Consider the following 16,141-nt stretch of genomic DNA (forward strand, 5'->3'; position numbering starts at 1 on the left):
AATAACTTGAATGCTCTGACTTGGAACAATATAAATTTTGTCAACACAGTTGATGCAAAACCATTCATAAATATTTCCTCACCACGGACAAAAAAATTAACATGGGTATAATTTATAGTGGCAGCTTTACATGTAACCCATCAATATGTAAGAGTGTGTGTAAGGGAGGGAGGTCAGGTCAGCTGTGGGGGCGGCAACAGCTGCCCTCATTACACCATCCCTGCCATTTGCGTTATCGATGCTCACCGTGACAACTCTCCCACGACATTTAATAAATAGTTAGATAAAACCTTAGCGGTTATGGCAGAGTGCGCTGGTGCCTCACCTGAGCTCACAGTCGGACCTTATCGTCGGTTATATCGATATCCATGTACACAGAGACGCCATGTTCCCTCACCGCCGGACTCAATATGTCATCTCCAATATATTTTTATTTCTATTGGCACTACACTCGACTTCTAGCACTCACTAAAATCCATAAGTTCCTAATTTTATGGCAATGACTAAAGTCTTCCGTTATAATGTATCATAAAGTGGTAAAATAATAATTAATGACTCCTTAACCACATATTACCACTAACCAAACTTTACTAATTTTAACTCTGCACTATCTTAAGTCTTTAAAAAAATTAATTTACATTTATTTAATTCATTCTTGATATTTGATATATAATAAAATTAAGGATTTACTATATTTAGTTTTATAAACCTATTTTATATTATATTTACTGTAATAATGAACCAGATAAATTAAATTTAAAAAAATATGCTTTTCATTTTCCGGGTATTCAAACTCATGTAGTAACGAATTTAACACACTAAAAGGCTTTAAACGCTAATTATTATGAGTTTTACTATGAAGAGACTGAAAAAAATTAAAGAATGAGAGTGCATCAGGTGATACATGATGGTGGGGAAGTGTTGGAACGAGCGCCTCCTCCCGGGGTGTTGTGCTGTGGTCCACCGTCGTCTGCCATGTTCCTCCTACACAGGGCTCTCATCACTCGCCGGTATGATTTAAACTGTCACGCCTCTTGTTACAGGGTGTAGTGCACTTTATGAATAAGTCTATCGTGCAGTATTCACTCTGTTTGAAATTTGTTGAGTGTACTTGTGATATACTGCATAGTGGTGAAGGAGGATGACGGTGCCGTATTTGTTCCCCCACAATAACTCATTATGCTTGTCGTTATTTATAGTGGACTGTTACCGTATTTGACATACGAGTATTGAAGACATTTCTTAAGAATCGTTTTCATGAAATGTCAGTTTCCTTTAGTGGCCAGTGTATCAACCTCAGGCCCAGGGGCAGGTTTTTTCTGGAATCCTCTGCTTGGCTGTAGAGAAATAGTGTACATTTGTCCCTTCACGGATCCTTACACTGTTTGTCTTGTTTATGTACTGATTGGTGAAGGCTGAGGACATCAACTCTAGCTAATTTATAACTGGAATTTGTTATGAGGAATAACCATTTTTTACCTCCCTTTCAGTATTTTACTCTTAATACAAAATGGAGAAAAGGATTGTAATACAGGCTACTAATGTAAAGGTTGTTATATATCGGGCACAGTTCTGAACCTGGTCTATTGTTGGTCACAAAGACTATAATCGAGATCATGTTATCACCAATGAATGAATGTTGGTCAAATAGGTCCGGAAATATGTTTCTTACGGATTTACTTTTAATTAAAGGTTGTCTGGACACATGATTCCTATACTATATCCAAATCTGGTACCAGATCTTTAGTTTGTTCTAATTTATAGTCCTTGGGTGAAGCAATACCCTGGTACATACATTGTACAGTATGTACTTGGCTTCATGTTCTTACTTTTACCCCAATGTTTAACTACTCTCAAAGATTTCTTCCAAATGGGATTTCACAACATTTCTTAGTAAGCTATTCCAGATATCAACAGTCCTTGGTAAGCTGGTATTGTCATGCCCTCTCAGATGACTAACTTGGTGTGGTGGCTTTAGTAAGTTTAGTGTTACTTCTTTGCCCTGGAGTCCATATACAATGTAATCTTATAGTCTTCAGTTACATCACTGTGAAGTCTCCTATAGCTGAGGGTTGGTGTTTTAAGATGTCTGGGTCATTCATCACAGCACATTTGGTGCCAGTTTTGCTGATAGTCTGCATATTTTCTAACACTATTAAGTCCTTTTTCCTTAATGGACTCCAAAATGATTGTGAGTACAGGCAGTTACTCCAAATGTGGTTTCACTAGTGTATTATATAAACACCTGACATTGTTCTTATTAAAATTCTGGAAAGATGTGATCAATCCCATCATCTCATTTGCAATTTTATTTTCTTCCTAGTTATGTGTCTCAACTGTAAATTTATTATGTCAACTACTAGGTCCTTCTCTGCCATAGGTTTCTTTTCCTGAAGTAGCTCCTTTTAAATGGGCACTCTCATAAATTATTACCTTTTCAACTTGCATATCTTTTCCCAGATTGGCTGGCGTTGGTGTAAGATGCTGTCAGAAGCACACACTACCTGACCTGCCCTATGACTACAATGCCCTTGAACCAGTTATTAGTGCTGATATTATGCAACTCCATCATTCCAAGCATCACCAAACCTATGTCAACAATCTTAATGTTGCTGAAGAGAAATTAGCAGAAGCCACTGCTAAAGGTGAATAGTAAGTCAGGCAGTTTGTAAATTGTACTACGGTACGTACTAGTACGATCTCCTCGCACATTATAAAGTTCACTGTAGATATTTTACAGAAATGTTTGGCAAGTCTAATACAAAGGCCTACCCCGAAGAATATTTTAGTGGGCGGGCCTTTTTTGTTTTTTTTTTAATTTGCTTATTTTGTATTGCATCCGTCAGCATTTCCCACAATAATATAATGAAAAATTATATATTATTTACTTACATCAGTTTGGTAAGGTATTTGGTCATTACTAATACAGTGGTTCCTCGGTTAACGAACACAATTCGTTCCACAGAGTCGTTCGTTAACCGAATTCATTGTTTCAGTGGGATATTGGGTAATTGGTTCCACCTCACAGAAAAGTACATACAAAGTAAAAAAAATGCAGTAAAGTACACTTACTTTGGGGTGTGTATGTAGAGGGTTCCTGGTTGATGATGATGATGACGGGAATTAGAAGTGGGGGTGGAGGAGAAGGGAGAATAGAAGGAAGCGGGGATGGAGGAGAAATCACCTTTCAGGGGACCCATGCTTGATGCCGTCATTTCACCAATACATTTTTAAGTTCACTAGCTGTAATTCAAGATTATTTTATTTAAATCAACACTGCGCTATATATTATCAATGTGTTAACTAAATTTCATAATGACCAATAATTTCAATGTAAAAATGCAAAAATGTTCAAGACACCAACAAAATAGATGTTCACTCTACTGTCAACAAAAGCCACACTGACGCCTGGTGGCTGAGTCAAGTTGCTGATGGGCGCACAAAACACTAGTTCCCTGTACTGCATATAATATCAATATGTTAACTAAATTTTAAAATGACTAATAATTTTAATATAAGAAATGCAAAAATATTAAAGAGCACAACTTTCTTGATATTAACTCCACTGGAAATGAATGTGAACATAGAACAGATTACTGAATTGGCAGACTAGACCATCAGCTGATGCTCACAACAAAACATGTTGTTCGTAAGATTTCGTTATTCAAAGTTTTGTCCGTTAACCGAATGGAAGATCCTTATGGGAGGTAATTCATTAACCGAAATTTCGTTAATCAAACCGTTTGTTAACTGAGGAACCACTGTACATGCTTAATTAAACTTAGGTGTTAATATACTGACAAAGATGTAAACAAATGTAAGCTTATTCACCAGCAGCTTTATTATAGCAGATATCACATAGGCCTATACCCCTCATTTGCTACCATAGTGGTACCGGGTAACCTTTTCAAGTCAAAAATACAAAATAAATGCACGCTTTGGTGTACTGGGTGTAAACGAAAATGGACAAAAGGGCAATATTTTTAACATGTTTACAAAAAATCAAGCTCGGTAACCTATATTTTTTCCCCGTCATTGTTTTCAAATACACAAGTACAGCAGATGGTAAGGAATCTAGGTCAGTGTCTATTGTATATCTATTTTGTAGCATATGTCCTTATATGGTTTTTCAGGAACCTAATACATTCGTGTACATCAATTTCATTTAATTTTTCCTGCATACAACTTGCCCAGGTAATGAACTGGGTAATCAGTTTCCCATTTCATGAGCTAGGCAAAATGATTGTCCAGTTCGTGAACTAGGCAATTTCACAATCAGAGTGTAACATACGCATATTGTATTTTGTTAGAAATCCAAATACAGTATATATTTTATTTTTATTTTCACAGGTGATGTGAGCACGGTAATATCACTTGCAGCAGCCCTGAAATTTAATGGTGGTGGCCACATAAACCACACAATTTTTTGGAAGAACTTGTCACCAGATGGCGGAGAACCCGAAGGTATGGCAAAATAGCCCATAAGTATTGTTGAACCCTCTCACTACAGTACTGGCCTTTCAGCATAAGAAATAAATTTATATCCATAAATTAATCGTATACAGTGGCAAAAGAAATAAGCATAAAAAAATTATTAAACAAACCTTCTTTAGCAGTTGTAGATTCCTGTTACCAGACCCCAGTCATGGGGGTAACCCCTTATCTCTATAACCAAACAAAAGAGAGAGAAACTAACTTTAAGGGAGTTCGTACTGTACAGCATTTGAAGAATTTCATAAAATGTTGGAAGAACTTTCTCTCATTCTGTGGAACACTGGGAAATGGCTCCTTACTTTTTGAGGTGAGAACAGTCTTAATTAAGGATGTCTACTGTATTTGGTTCACTGACGATAAATTATCCTTAGGCCATAAAGTATGAACTTTGATATACAGTGCAGTAATATCCGTTAGCTGGAGCTCTCCATTACCCGGAAATAAAATTGGCTCGGAATTATTCTGGAAAATTTCTCTCAATTCCGGGTCTGTGAACGAGTTTCCGAGGTTGAAAACCAGGGCATTTTCCGAGAAAATCTCTCCAGAACATGGTTGGCCCATCGATCATTTGTTTCTTATTTTTTACCACGAAATAGGATTTCATTTTTCTCTGATTTTTCTTTGTACAGTACAGTACCCTGTATTGTGTTTGTATATGCTTTAAAGAATTTCTTACTACAGGGGAATTGCTGGCAGCCATCAACCGTGACTTTGGAAGCCTTGATGCCTTGAAGAGTCAGCTTTCAGCAGCAACAGTAGCTGTACAGGGTTCGGGTTGGGGCTGGCTAGGATATAACAAACAGAAGGGGGCTCTGCAGATTGCTACATGTCCCAATCAGGTGAGAAGAACGATTAATTATAGGATTATGGTTTAAGTTATATTCTTGTACTGTATATACAGGTTGATAACCCTTTATCCTTAATTCCGAAAAGCTCTAAAAACCGAAAGTTTTTTGTGGGGCAGCTTTTTTTTTTTTTTTTTTTTTTTTTTTTTTTTTTTTTTTTTTTCAGGGATTATTAGCCCACCCAGGCACAGATCACTGACCCACATCGGGGCCTGGGGGGCAAAAATTTAATAGTAATAATAATTATAATAATAATAATAATTATTCATAGTAAATAAAATTGTAATAATACACCAAAATAAAATAATAATGATTACAATAATAATAATAATAGTAAAATACAATAATAAAATTAATAATAATAATAATAATAACAACAATAATACTGTAATAATAAAATAATAACACAGTAAAGAAATACAAGAATGAAAAAAGATCAAAAGTGAGAAACACGACCTAGACCTATGAATTATTATTATTATTATAATTTGTATTATATTTTCGACCCCTAAGCCTCAATGTGGGTCAGTGATCTATGCCCGGGTGTAAAGGCCTGGGACTTGGGGATAGAAATCCCTTACCAGGCTAATCAGGATCTTAATAAAGGAAAGTCAAGGACCATGGTTTTCCGAGGAATAACAAACAACCGTTAGAGATTGGCATCTCTTTACTATAAAAATATAACACAAAACTCTGACACCACTCAACAAACATCAAATAATTACGGGAGTCAAACAATTAAGGCAGTCAACAGATAATGGGGTCAAACAATTAATGGAAGCAAACAATTAAAGGAATCAAACAAATAATGGGAGTCAGCAATTAATGGATTCAAACAATTAAATGGAGTCAACAATTGATAGAATCGAACAATAAAGGGGAGTCAGCAATTAATGGAATCAAACAATTATAGAATCAAACCATGAACAAATATTTCCTACGGCAGTGGCCCTGGGGGAAGGTTCTGGAACACGGTGATGCACACTCAGGGTAGGGAAGCGTCCTTCAACTCCACACTCGAGCTACGTCTTGTAATGGCAGGAGAACACCGGGGCACAGACGGAATGTGATGAACTGATGGTCGTGGTATGCAGTAGTGGTAGATGACCAGAGAGTTGGCAGTTGATAGGTGAAGGTCTGGGAACACAGCCCACGAGTCCAGGACCTATGATGAGATCACAGCCAGAATTTGACGGACAGCAGGGTAGCTAGATACTGACTGTATGACTGCTGGGTTGAATCTGCCGGTGACGCAGATAGTCGCTGCCATTCTCACCTCTGTCCAACCACCCCAAGTGTCGTCTGCACCAGCAAACGAGCGAGTTAGCAGCGGTAACCAGCTGGAGGATCATTTCCGCCCTTACACAGCTCCCCCAACAAAAATCTACTGTAAGGTAGATTAAAACTTAAGATTAGTACACAAAGCATAATCATCTTACAACAAATGCTATACAGTGGATCTGCTCAAAAGGTCTGCCCCAAGGTTGTCTTTTCCGGCGACGTGGACCACACGAAACCTCTACCCCTGCAGACTTAGAGCCCACCGTAACAATCTGTCATTTGCCCCCTTGAATGTATTTAAATACAACAAGGGTTTGTGGTCTACCTCTAGGATAAATTCTTTTCCTCTCAGATAATAATCAAATTTCAAAACCCCAAACAAAATGGCTAGACACTCACGTTCAATGGTGGAGTACCTCCTCTCCCTATCTAGTAACTTCCTACTGGCATAGGCCACTGGGTGAGGACATGCCTGAACATATTGGAGGAGGACAGCTCCTAAGCCATGACTGGAGGCGTCTGTCCTAAGAACGAAGGTCAAGTGTTGATCAGGCAGTTTGAGGATAGGCTGCGTGGATAGCGAATTCTTGAGACGATTAAATCTGGCCAGCAGGTCGTTGTTCCAGACAAGAGGCTCCCGGTGGCCTTTCCTTAGCAGGTCAGATTAGGGTCCGGTATACTCAGATGCCTGGGGAATGAAAGCTTTATAAAAAGAGATCATACCGAGAAAACTATGGAGGAGTTTCTTAGTAGTAGGAGGACACACCTCACAAAGGGCTTGTATTTTCTCAGGTTGGGGACGAAGATGCCGACCATCTAGCAAGAATTCAAGATAATGAATAGACTCAAATCCAAACCGGCATTTAGATGGCTTTGTCGTCAAAATATGTTCCCTTAACCTCTCCAGGACAGCTTTAACGTTGCCAAGATGTTCTTGCCAATCTGAGGAATATATGAAAATGTTGTCAAAATAAAAAGAAACTCTAGGCAAACCGGCAAGGACGAGGTGCATCAGCCTGATGTACGTGGCATAGGCAGTCACCAGCCCAAATGGAAGTCGGCAGAATTCCATCAATCCTCTACGAGTAGGAAATGCAGTTAGTGGTTTTGCGCGTTCAGTTAAGGGTACCTGGTAGTAAGCTTTACATAGATCCAACTCCGAAAAGTACTTCGCCCCTGAGAACTTATGCAAGTCTTCTTCCATAGAACAGGCGGGCTCGGCATGAAAGACAGTTATCGCATTTAACGCCCTGTAGTCAATGGCCATCCTAAAAGTACCATCCTGCTTACGCACCATAACCACCGGAGAGCAGTGAGGGGACGACGACAATTGGATGATTCCCTGCTCAAGTAGACTGTCGACCTCTTCTTCAAAATAACTCTGGAGATGAATAGGGACAGGATAAACTTTGGCCTGCACTCGCTGAGTGGTTGTAAGGAGGATGTCATGGTGTACAGTGGACGTGCATCCCGGGACGTTTGAGAATACATCCTCAAAGTTAGTAATCAGGTCCTCAATGTCAGCACGTTGGTTCCTCTCCAATCCAGGTTTAAGTGCGAGCCCATCATCAGTCGAAGGGGATTCTACTATACCATCTGGTGTTATCGGTAGCTGGCAACCGAGATCATCCGAGTCTGGTGCCGGAATTATTCCCGACCCCTCGCAGGGTAGTGCCTCGACTGACTCTAGCTTAGAATCGTTATCTAGGACATGAGCAAAGTTAAGGTGGGCCCTGCGATGATATTTCTTTAATAAATTAGCATGATATAACTTAGGCCCCTTAGGTTCGTCATTGACGTAATTTACCCTACTCCGCTTCTCTAGGACTTTGTAAGGCCCATTCCAGGAAACAAGCAACTTGCTCTTCTTATCAGGCAAGAGCACTAACACTTCATCCCCCGGAATAAATTGACGATCTTGTGATTTGACGTCGAAATAGGCCTTATATTTGGTGTTACTAATGTTAGCATTCTGCGCGGCGATCTTGGCACACTGTGAAAGTTTGTCCAGTAATTCAAGGACATACTGGTAGTGAGTCCGCTCGTCGTCTTCTATACTGGTGTCCTCCCACAGCTCCCTTAACACCGAGAGCGGGCCCCTCACGGCTCGGCTGTATAATAACTCGAATGCCGAGAACCCGGTCCGGTCGCTAGGAATTTCTCTCAGCGCAAATAAAGTGGGGACAAGATACCGGTGCCACTCCCTGGGTTTGTCGGCACACAATTTCCGCAGCGACGCTTTCAGGGGCCCATGCATTCTCTCAATTCGTCCATTACCACTAGGGTGAAAAGGGGTGGTAATAAAGGCTTAACTCCTAGCAACTTGTGAAGCTCCGCCATCAACTGAGAGGTAAACTGAGTCCCCCTATCTGACAGAATTTCCCGTGGTATGCCTACGCGAGAGAAGATCACAAGCAATGCTTCGGCCACAGAAATAGAATCAATTTCCTTCAAGGGCAAGGCTTCTGGAAACCCGGTGGCGAAATCAATTAACGTGAGTACATACCTGTGCCCCGCAGAGGAAGTGGGTGAATGTGGTCCAACCAAATCTATGGCTACCCGAGAAAATGGTTCAGTAATAATGGGTAAGGGTTTAAGAGGAACAGGACGGACTCTACCTTTGGCGGACATATGCTGACACCGATCACAACTCCTACAAAAGGCTCTAATATCCGCTCCCATTCCTGGCCAGTAAAATTGATCAGAAATCTTCATATATGTCTTTCTATGAGAGAAGTGCCCTGCTAGGGGGGCTCTCGTGAACTACAGAGAGAATGATGTTATGACAATCAGCCGGAACAACAAGGAAAAACTGACCTACTTTGGCTGGTTGCTTGGATGACACACACGATCGAAGTAACAGACCGTTAACACGTGCGAACTTGAATACAGACCCATCTCTAGCCTGATCCTCCTCCCTGCAAGTTACCCTCTCTCTTACCCGCTTCAGAGTGGTACACGAGTCTTGAAGCTTGGCAAATTCCTTGGGAGTCACAGTCAGCGGCTGCAATTTCGGCAGAACCAGGGGATGCAGGCGCTTCACCTTCGCCGACCGTGTCTCCACAGCTAGGATCTTTGCTGGAGGGGAGGTGGCATGAGAGGGTGGCGAGGCGACGTCAGCAGGTGGCGAAGAGACTGGTGCTGGTGGTGAGGAGAGTTTTAAAGGTTCCAGGTCGTTAGGGTCACGAACACCGGGAACATTACCAATGAGAACACTGGCAAATTTAATGGGAGCTCTTACCGCATTAGACCAACCAGTAAAATAGGGGCAACGCAGGTAGCACCCAACAACAGGGAACTGGTCAACGCGACCCAAATAATCGGTGACACTAACCTTCGAGCAGCTGGAGAGATCAGCATCAGGCAGGGCTTCCTCAGAGACAACAATACATGAGCAACCGGTGTCCCTGATGATCGTAGATGCCCATGACCCATTTATAGTTCCACTGACACAATAGCTGGGACAGCTCCGGTCTTCGAAACAGAACCCGACCTCGAAGCTGGGCGGATGAATGCCCGTAGATTTGTAGGCGTGTGGATTCTTGGGACACCGAGAACGAATGAGCCCCATTTCTCCGCAGTTGTGGCACCGCACTGCTGGTGAACTTTTCCTGTACTCCTGGGGAAGGTTCCTTGGAGGTCGGAGGCTTCCAGTTCTTGACCACAGGAGGGGAAGACTTGGGGTAGGCGTTGCGAGCAGACGCCCAGTTGTCGACAAGATGCACAGCTTCTCCAAGCGTCGCTGGCTGGTGTTCTTTGATGAAAATTCTCAAGTCTGGAGGTAGAGAAGACAAAAACTGATCTAATATCATGAAGTTAGAGAGAGACTCAAAGGTTTCTTCAACCCCTGATGTCTCCAGCCATTGTTGAAATAAACGACCCAGGTGAATCGAAAACTGCTGGTACGTTTCTCCCGCTCTAATCTTCGTTCTGCGGAAATCAGCACGATAACCGTCAGAAGTCTTGCAAAATCCTCGCAAGAGAGCTTGCTTCAACAGGAGGTAATCTCGGGTGATGTCGGCAGACAGGGACGTGTAAATTTCTACCGGCTTACCACTCAGTAGGCTACCCAACCTTACAGCATAGCTATTTGGCTCTACACTAAGCAGCTCAGCTACCCGTTCAAACCTAACAAGGTAGGAGGCGATGTCTTCTCCTTCACGGTACACAGGCAAGCTGGGTTTTACCACATTGTCTTGTATATGGCCAGAGGATTCTGGTCTACTTGAAGCATTAATCCTAGCCAGTTCTAGGTCCTTTTCTGCCTGCAACTTAGCTAATTCGAACTCGCTTTCTCTCTGACGTGCCTCTCTCTCTCTCTCTCTCTGACGTTCCTCTCTCCCGGCATTCTGTTGGGTGACCACATACTGACCAATGTCATTACCTGTCAGACCCAGGGCCACCGCTTGACCTTTCCACACCTCAAAAGCAGACATAATGATCCGAAAGGCCAAGAACAAAGGAAAAAAAACGAACGACTTACCCCGCAAATAGCCAAAGGTAACTCACCTAGTGGCTCAATCAGACCAGTAAATGATTTGATCCGACTGGAGGGAACCTCGTTCCGCACCCAACCCAGCTGAATCACCTCAGGGTAACGAAACCGCACCAGGTGAAACAACAACAAAAATGCTATGACAGCATCCACAGTGCACCCCAACCAATACTAATTAACTTCCCCAAGTACAAGGGAGAGCAACAAAATTAGCACACAGAAGGAAGGGATAACCACTGAACAACACTTGCTTCCGGGCCACAGACAGCAAGATGGCGCGCTCACGGCGACTTACAACAACACCGGAACGAATGTTAAACCTCAGAAACCAAAGGTCAGAGACAATCCTGGCAAGGTCGCCACTTGTAAAGGCCTGGGACTTAGGGATAGAAATCCCTTACCAGGCTAATCAGGATCTTAATAAAGGAAAGTCAAGGACCATGGTTTTCCGAGGAATAACAAACAACCGTTTGAGATTGGCATCTCTTTACTATAAAAATATAACACAAAACTCTGACACCACTCAACAAACATCAAATAATTACGGGAGTCAAACAATTAAGGCAGTCAACAGATAATGGGGTCAAACAATTAATGGAAGCAAACAATTAAAGGAATCAAACAAATAATGGGAGTCAGCAATTAATGGATTCAAACAATTAAATGGAGTCAACAATTGATAGAATCGAACAATAAAGGGGAGTCAGCAATTAATGGAATCAAACAATTATAGAATCAAACCATGAACAAATATTTCCTACGGCAGTGGCCCTGGGGGAAGGTTCTGGAACACGGTGATGCACACTCAGGGTAGGGAAGCGTCCTTCAACTCCACACTCGAGCTACGTCTTGTAATGGCAGGAGAACACCGGGGCACAGACGGAATGTGATGAACTGATGGTCGTGGTATGCGGTAGTGGTAGATGACCAGAGAGTTGGCAGTTGATAGGTGAAGGTCTGGGAACACAGCCCACGAGTCCAGGACCTATGATGAGATCACAGCCAGAATTTGACGGACAGCAGGGTAGCTAGATACTGACTATGACTGCTGGGTTGAATCTGCCGGTGACGCAGATAGTCGCTGCCGTTCTCACCTCTGTCCAACCACCCCAAGTGTCGTCTGCACCAGTTATCTATGCCCGGGTGGGCTTATACACATTAAAAAAAAAAACCTAACCATTCTGAATTCCGAAAACCGAAATGCCTCTGGCCCCAAGGATTTCGGATAAAGGATTGTCAACCTGTATAAAGCATTTTGCCATTAATTTTGAAAGTGGTAATGCCATCTGTGTGTTTCTGAGCAACAACTTTAATTAGCAGTGAATCGGGTGTTCTGGTGGGCAGAGGAGTGTGGCTTCAGGTTCTTAACTTCGAAGACTGTAGTCATGCATTTCTGCCAGCTCCAGGGTCTCCGCCCTGACACCGAATTAATATTATATGGTGCCCGCATTCCGGTGGTGGAAGAGACACGCTTCCTAGGCCTGATGGTAGATAGGAGAATGATCTGGATTCCCCGCCTTAGGTCACGCTGACATCCATTTGGCCACATGGGTCTTTAGATCCTCCCCAATACTACAGTCTTGTGCTGGATATGCATTGGCAGTCCTTAATGGCTCGCTGCTGGTACTGAGTACAGCATCGCCTTAGATCTCCAACATGGGAGGCCATATCTGATAGGTCCATAGACCATAGATTTACCCTTCATCCCAGTGAAAGTGCTGACTGTGGCCCCTTGGGACCTACCAGAGCTGCACTTCTGTCGTTACTTCCCGGGGAGCCATGCAATGTGGCGTGGGCTATGCATAACACCGATTTATTTGTCTCCTACCTCCCTTTTCTTGCTGTCTTTTATATACTGTACACAAGCTGCCTTTTCCCTTACATTATCAGGTTATAGATGGAATATTATTTGAAAAATACAATTTCATAACTGACCAAAGAATTGGGCAACTCAGATTTTCTTATTCCTTTTGGGCGCTGAAGTAAGCTGGAACCAAGGTCTTCATCCTGATATCTGCTCTTATAACTAAATAAATTAAGGTTCCAGAGCACACACCCGTTTTTTGTTTTTTTATGTGTGTGGTGGCAAAAACCTTTCTCCCCCACATAGGAAGAATGTCAAACCTGTTGTTATGAGGAGTAGGACGTGTTTTGGGAGGATAAACTTTTTTTTTCGTTAAACTTAATTTTATCAGCAAATTGAGTCCAGAGACATAAGATTTCACCCCTTAACCTTTTGTTACTATTTATGAGTTGTCATCCTTCACTTATTTATAAAGATTGATTTTAGAATCATTTCTCCATTTTACTGCATTTACAATTACTTTTCAAATGTCCACATTTCCTTAACCTAAAATGTTTCATAAATTTATGCTCTAAAATTAATCTAGAAAGTCACTTATATCTGTCAGTGGGCATAACACTGACTAAACTGAATACTGTACAGTATTGTTTTGTGTACTAACTAGAATAAAAAATTTCAGGATCCCTTGGAAGCAACTACTGGCCTTGTTCCTCTCTTTGGTATAGATGTGTGGGAACACGCATACTACTTACAGTACAAAAATGTTCGGCCTGATTATGTGAATGCCATCTGGAAAGTTGCAGACTGGAAAGACATCTCTGCCAGGTTCAATTCAGCCAAATAATTTTGTGCTGTGAAGGTTTGGTACATATGTTCCAATACTGTATATATTATGCCACAAATTCTATCAATCCCTTTTGTAGTACATAGTAGTTTACATTCAAATTATTGAAAAAAACAAATATTCTGTTGGCTGTTTAAAGTCATCTGGCTGTGCTTCATTATAAGATGGAAATTTCTGAAAAATTTATTTTCATTCGAATAAAAATGCTTTAATGCTCATGTATTTTTTCAATGATCCTTCAATTGTACTTCACTATTGTACAGTACAGTATATAACTGTTATAACAGGTCTTTTACAAGTAAGTTAAGAGTAACTTACAATGCTACACGTACAGTGATCCCCCACTAATGTGCTACTCGGTAGTAATTCAATTAGGCATTATCTGTACAGTATGTGTTATCAGGCAGAGTTCTCTCCCAGTCACCAGCCATGTTTCCCTATATCACATGTTACACAGGACAGTTTATAGTGAAGTGTACTAGTTCTGTGTACACATTATGATATTGGCTCTCAAGTGCCCTGTACAGCCTTTCAGTGATACTGTAGCCATTAAAGAAGATTTCAGTTTAGAAAGAAACAGCCACAGCCAACCAGCACCCTGGAAATGAGAAAGCTTCATTCATAATGAATCTCACTACACTAAGAGCGTGCCTGCCCACCACGGCTGGCTGTCACACAATGCCAATGTTCTGCCTCAATTGCTGTCTTCAAAAGTACTGTACAATATTTATTAGGTGAATATATTTGATTTTAGTTTGAAATATAAAACTGAAATGTATATGCAGTACATTAAAAACATATATACCTGTACAATACTGTTGTTCAAAACTGTATTTTGAGTGGGATCATGTTTTTGAAGAACCTGAACTTAACTCTATTTCACATAAGAAGTTACCTTTGCTCATACTGTACTGTATACAACTTTGCTCTTGTGTGGCCCCATTTCATACCTTACCTAGAACATCTGCAAGGGAGCACATGAAATTCATGTCAATTCTTAATGATGTTTTTTAATCTACTGTTTTGTTTAAATTGTTTATCTTTCATTACTATTAATCATTTTACCACACTCATCAAGTAGAGAAATGCATGCATGTACAGTCAAAGACAAAAGTCATGTCGCGGTTTTGACCGAAGATTAAATATAACTCGTGAAACATTATGAGAGCCCTACCACAACACAGAGCGCACCAAAAGTTTTAGCCCTCGGCATATGTTTTCACCAAATTTCACGACACGACTTTTGTCTTTGACTGTACATGTATACATATTCTGCATTCCTCTGCTTGATGAGTGTGGTAAAATGATTAATAGTAATGAAAGATAAACAATTTAAACATAACAGTAGTTTAAAAAATATCATTAAGAATTTACATGAATTTCAACATTTATGTTACAGTAACTTTAAAAGGCAGTAAAATTCCTCTTGAGACAGTTTCCAAGAGTTCGATTTCTCCTTCTACAATAATTATGACCTGTATCTCCATTTCATGCTGTACTGTAATCTTTTTTTAAAACAATTCAAGACATTTAATGCTTTCTCATTTGTATATTGAAAATATATGTTGACACTGTTTTGTAGCATGAAGGATAATATTATACAGTGTATGTTATGTGGCCTTAACATACATTTATGAGTTTTGGTTTTTGTTCTTAAAATGCTGACAACTATTTTCATTGCAAATACAAGTAGAGTAATGCAGCAGAAACTTTTTACAACTTCATAAAAATTCAAGTAAGGATTCTTGTACAGTATACTGTATAACACTGAAGGATAGAAAACAGAATTTATGTAAACTACAAATGAAATTTATGGAATTATACATAAGTCATGAGTACATAGTGATGTAGAGTGAATTAGGTTAACAAAGAATTGATAGGTCTAATGAAAAATAGTAAGGGTGCATTTCATAAAGCATTCATGATGTTTATCACCTAATAAGTGAAGAGCTAACTGTAGGCCTTACACTGGATAACACTTCACCCTTTGGTGGCTCTTTGACAAAAATTTACTGAAGCTTGATGTGAATAACATCCAGTCAATACATATGTGTCATGCCCAAATTTTATGATTCCTGCTTTGCTCATACATTAGTGACATTATTCAATAGAATTAGCTAGGATGATGTACTACAAGTATTGAATAAATCTTTTCATTATTTATACTTTGTTCATTCACCTTACCCTCACACTATCTCTACATATCACCATCATAATAAATGTGCTGTGTAAGAATGTTATATATACTGTAATCCTTCAAAGCTCTGTGTGTTGATAAAATCCTTCACATTCAGTTCACTTATTAACCATCAATAAAGCATGACATGGAGCTGAAATTGCAATATCTTACCTATATAATCTTGCACCCGTCTTCAGCA

General features: G+C 40.5%; 2 protein-coding genes across 3 annotated transcripts in view; one reads left to right on the forward strand and one right to left on the reverse strand.

Annotated features, from left to right (window-relative positions):
* The window catches only part of LOC121854805 (pre-mRNA-splicing regulator WTAP-like), a 51,474-nt gene extending 50,879 nt beyond the window's left edge, over nt 1-595 (reverse strand). For both annotated transcript variants that reach the window (XM_042349598.1, XM_042349597.1), the window contains exon 1: nt 326-595. The gene's annotated coding sequence lies outside the window, so the exon portion shown is untranslated. The remainder of the gene's footprint in view (nt 1-325) is intronic.
* Nucleotides 596-903: 308 nt separating this feature from the next.
* On the forward strand, nt 904-15,924 carry LOC121854807 (superoxide dismutase [Mn], mitochondrial-like). Its single transcript, XM_042349599.1, has 5 exons — nt 904-1,010; nt 2,461-2,645; nt 4,351-4,464; nt 5,176-5,333; nt 13,599-15,924. The coding sequence occupies exons 1-5, from the start codon at nt 976-978 to the stop codon at nt 13,761-13,763; spliced, it is 657 nt and encodes a 218-aa protein (XP_042205533.1). The 5' UTR covers nt 904-975; the 3' UTR covers nt 13,764-15,924.
* The last annotated feature ends 217 nt before the right edge of the window (nt 15,925-16,141 follow it).

Source organism: Homarus americanus, unplaced genomic scaffold (genome assembly GCF_018991925.1).
Source record: "Homarus americanus isolate GMGI-L3 unplaced genomic scaffold, GMGI_Hamer_2.0 scaffold53233, whole genome shotgun sequence".
Taxonomy (NCBI): domain Eukaryota; kingdom Metazoa; phylum Arthropoda; class Malacostraca; order Decapoda; family Nephropidae; genus Homarus; species Homarus americanus.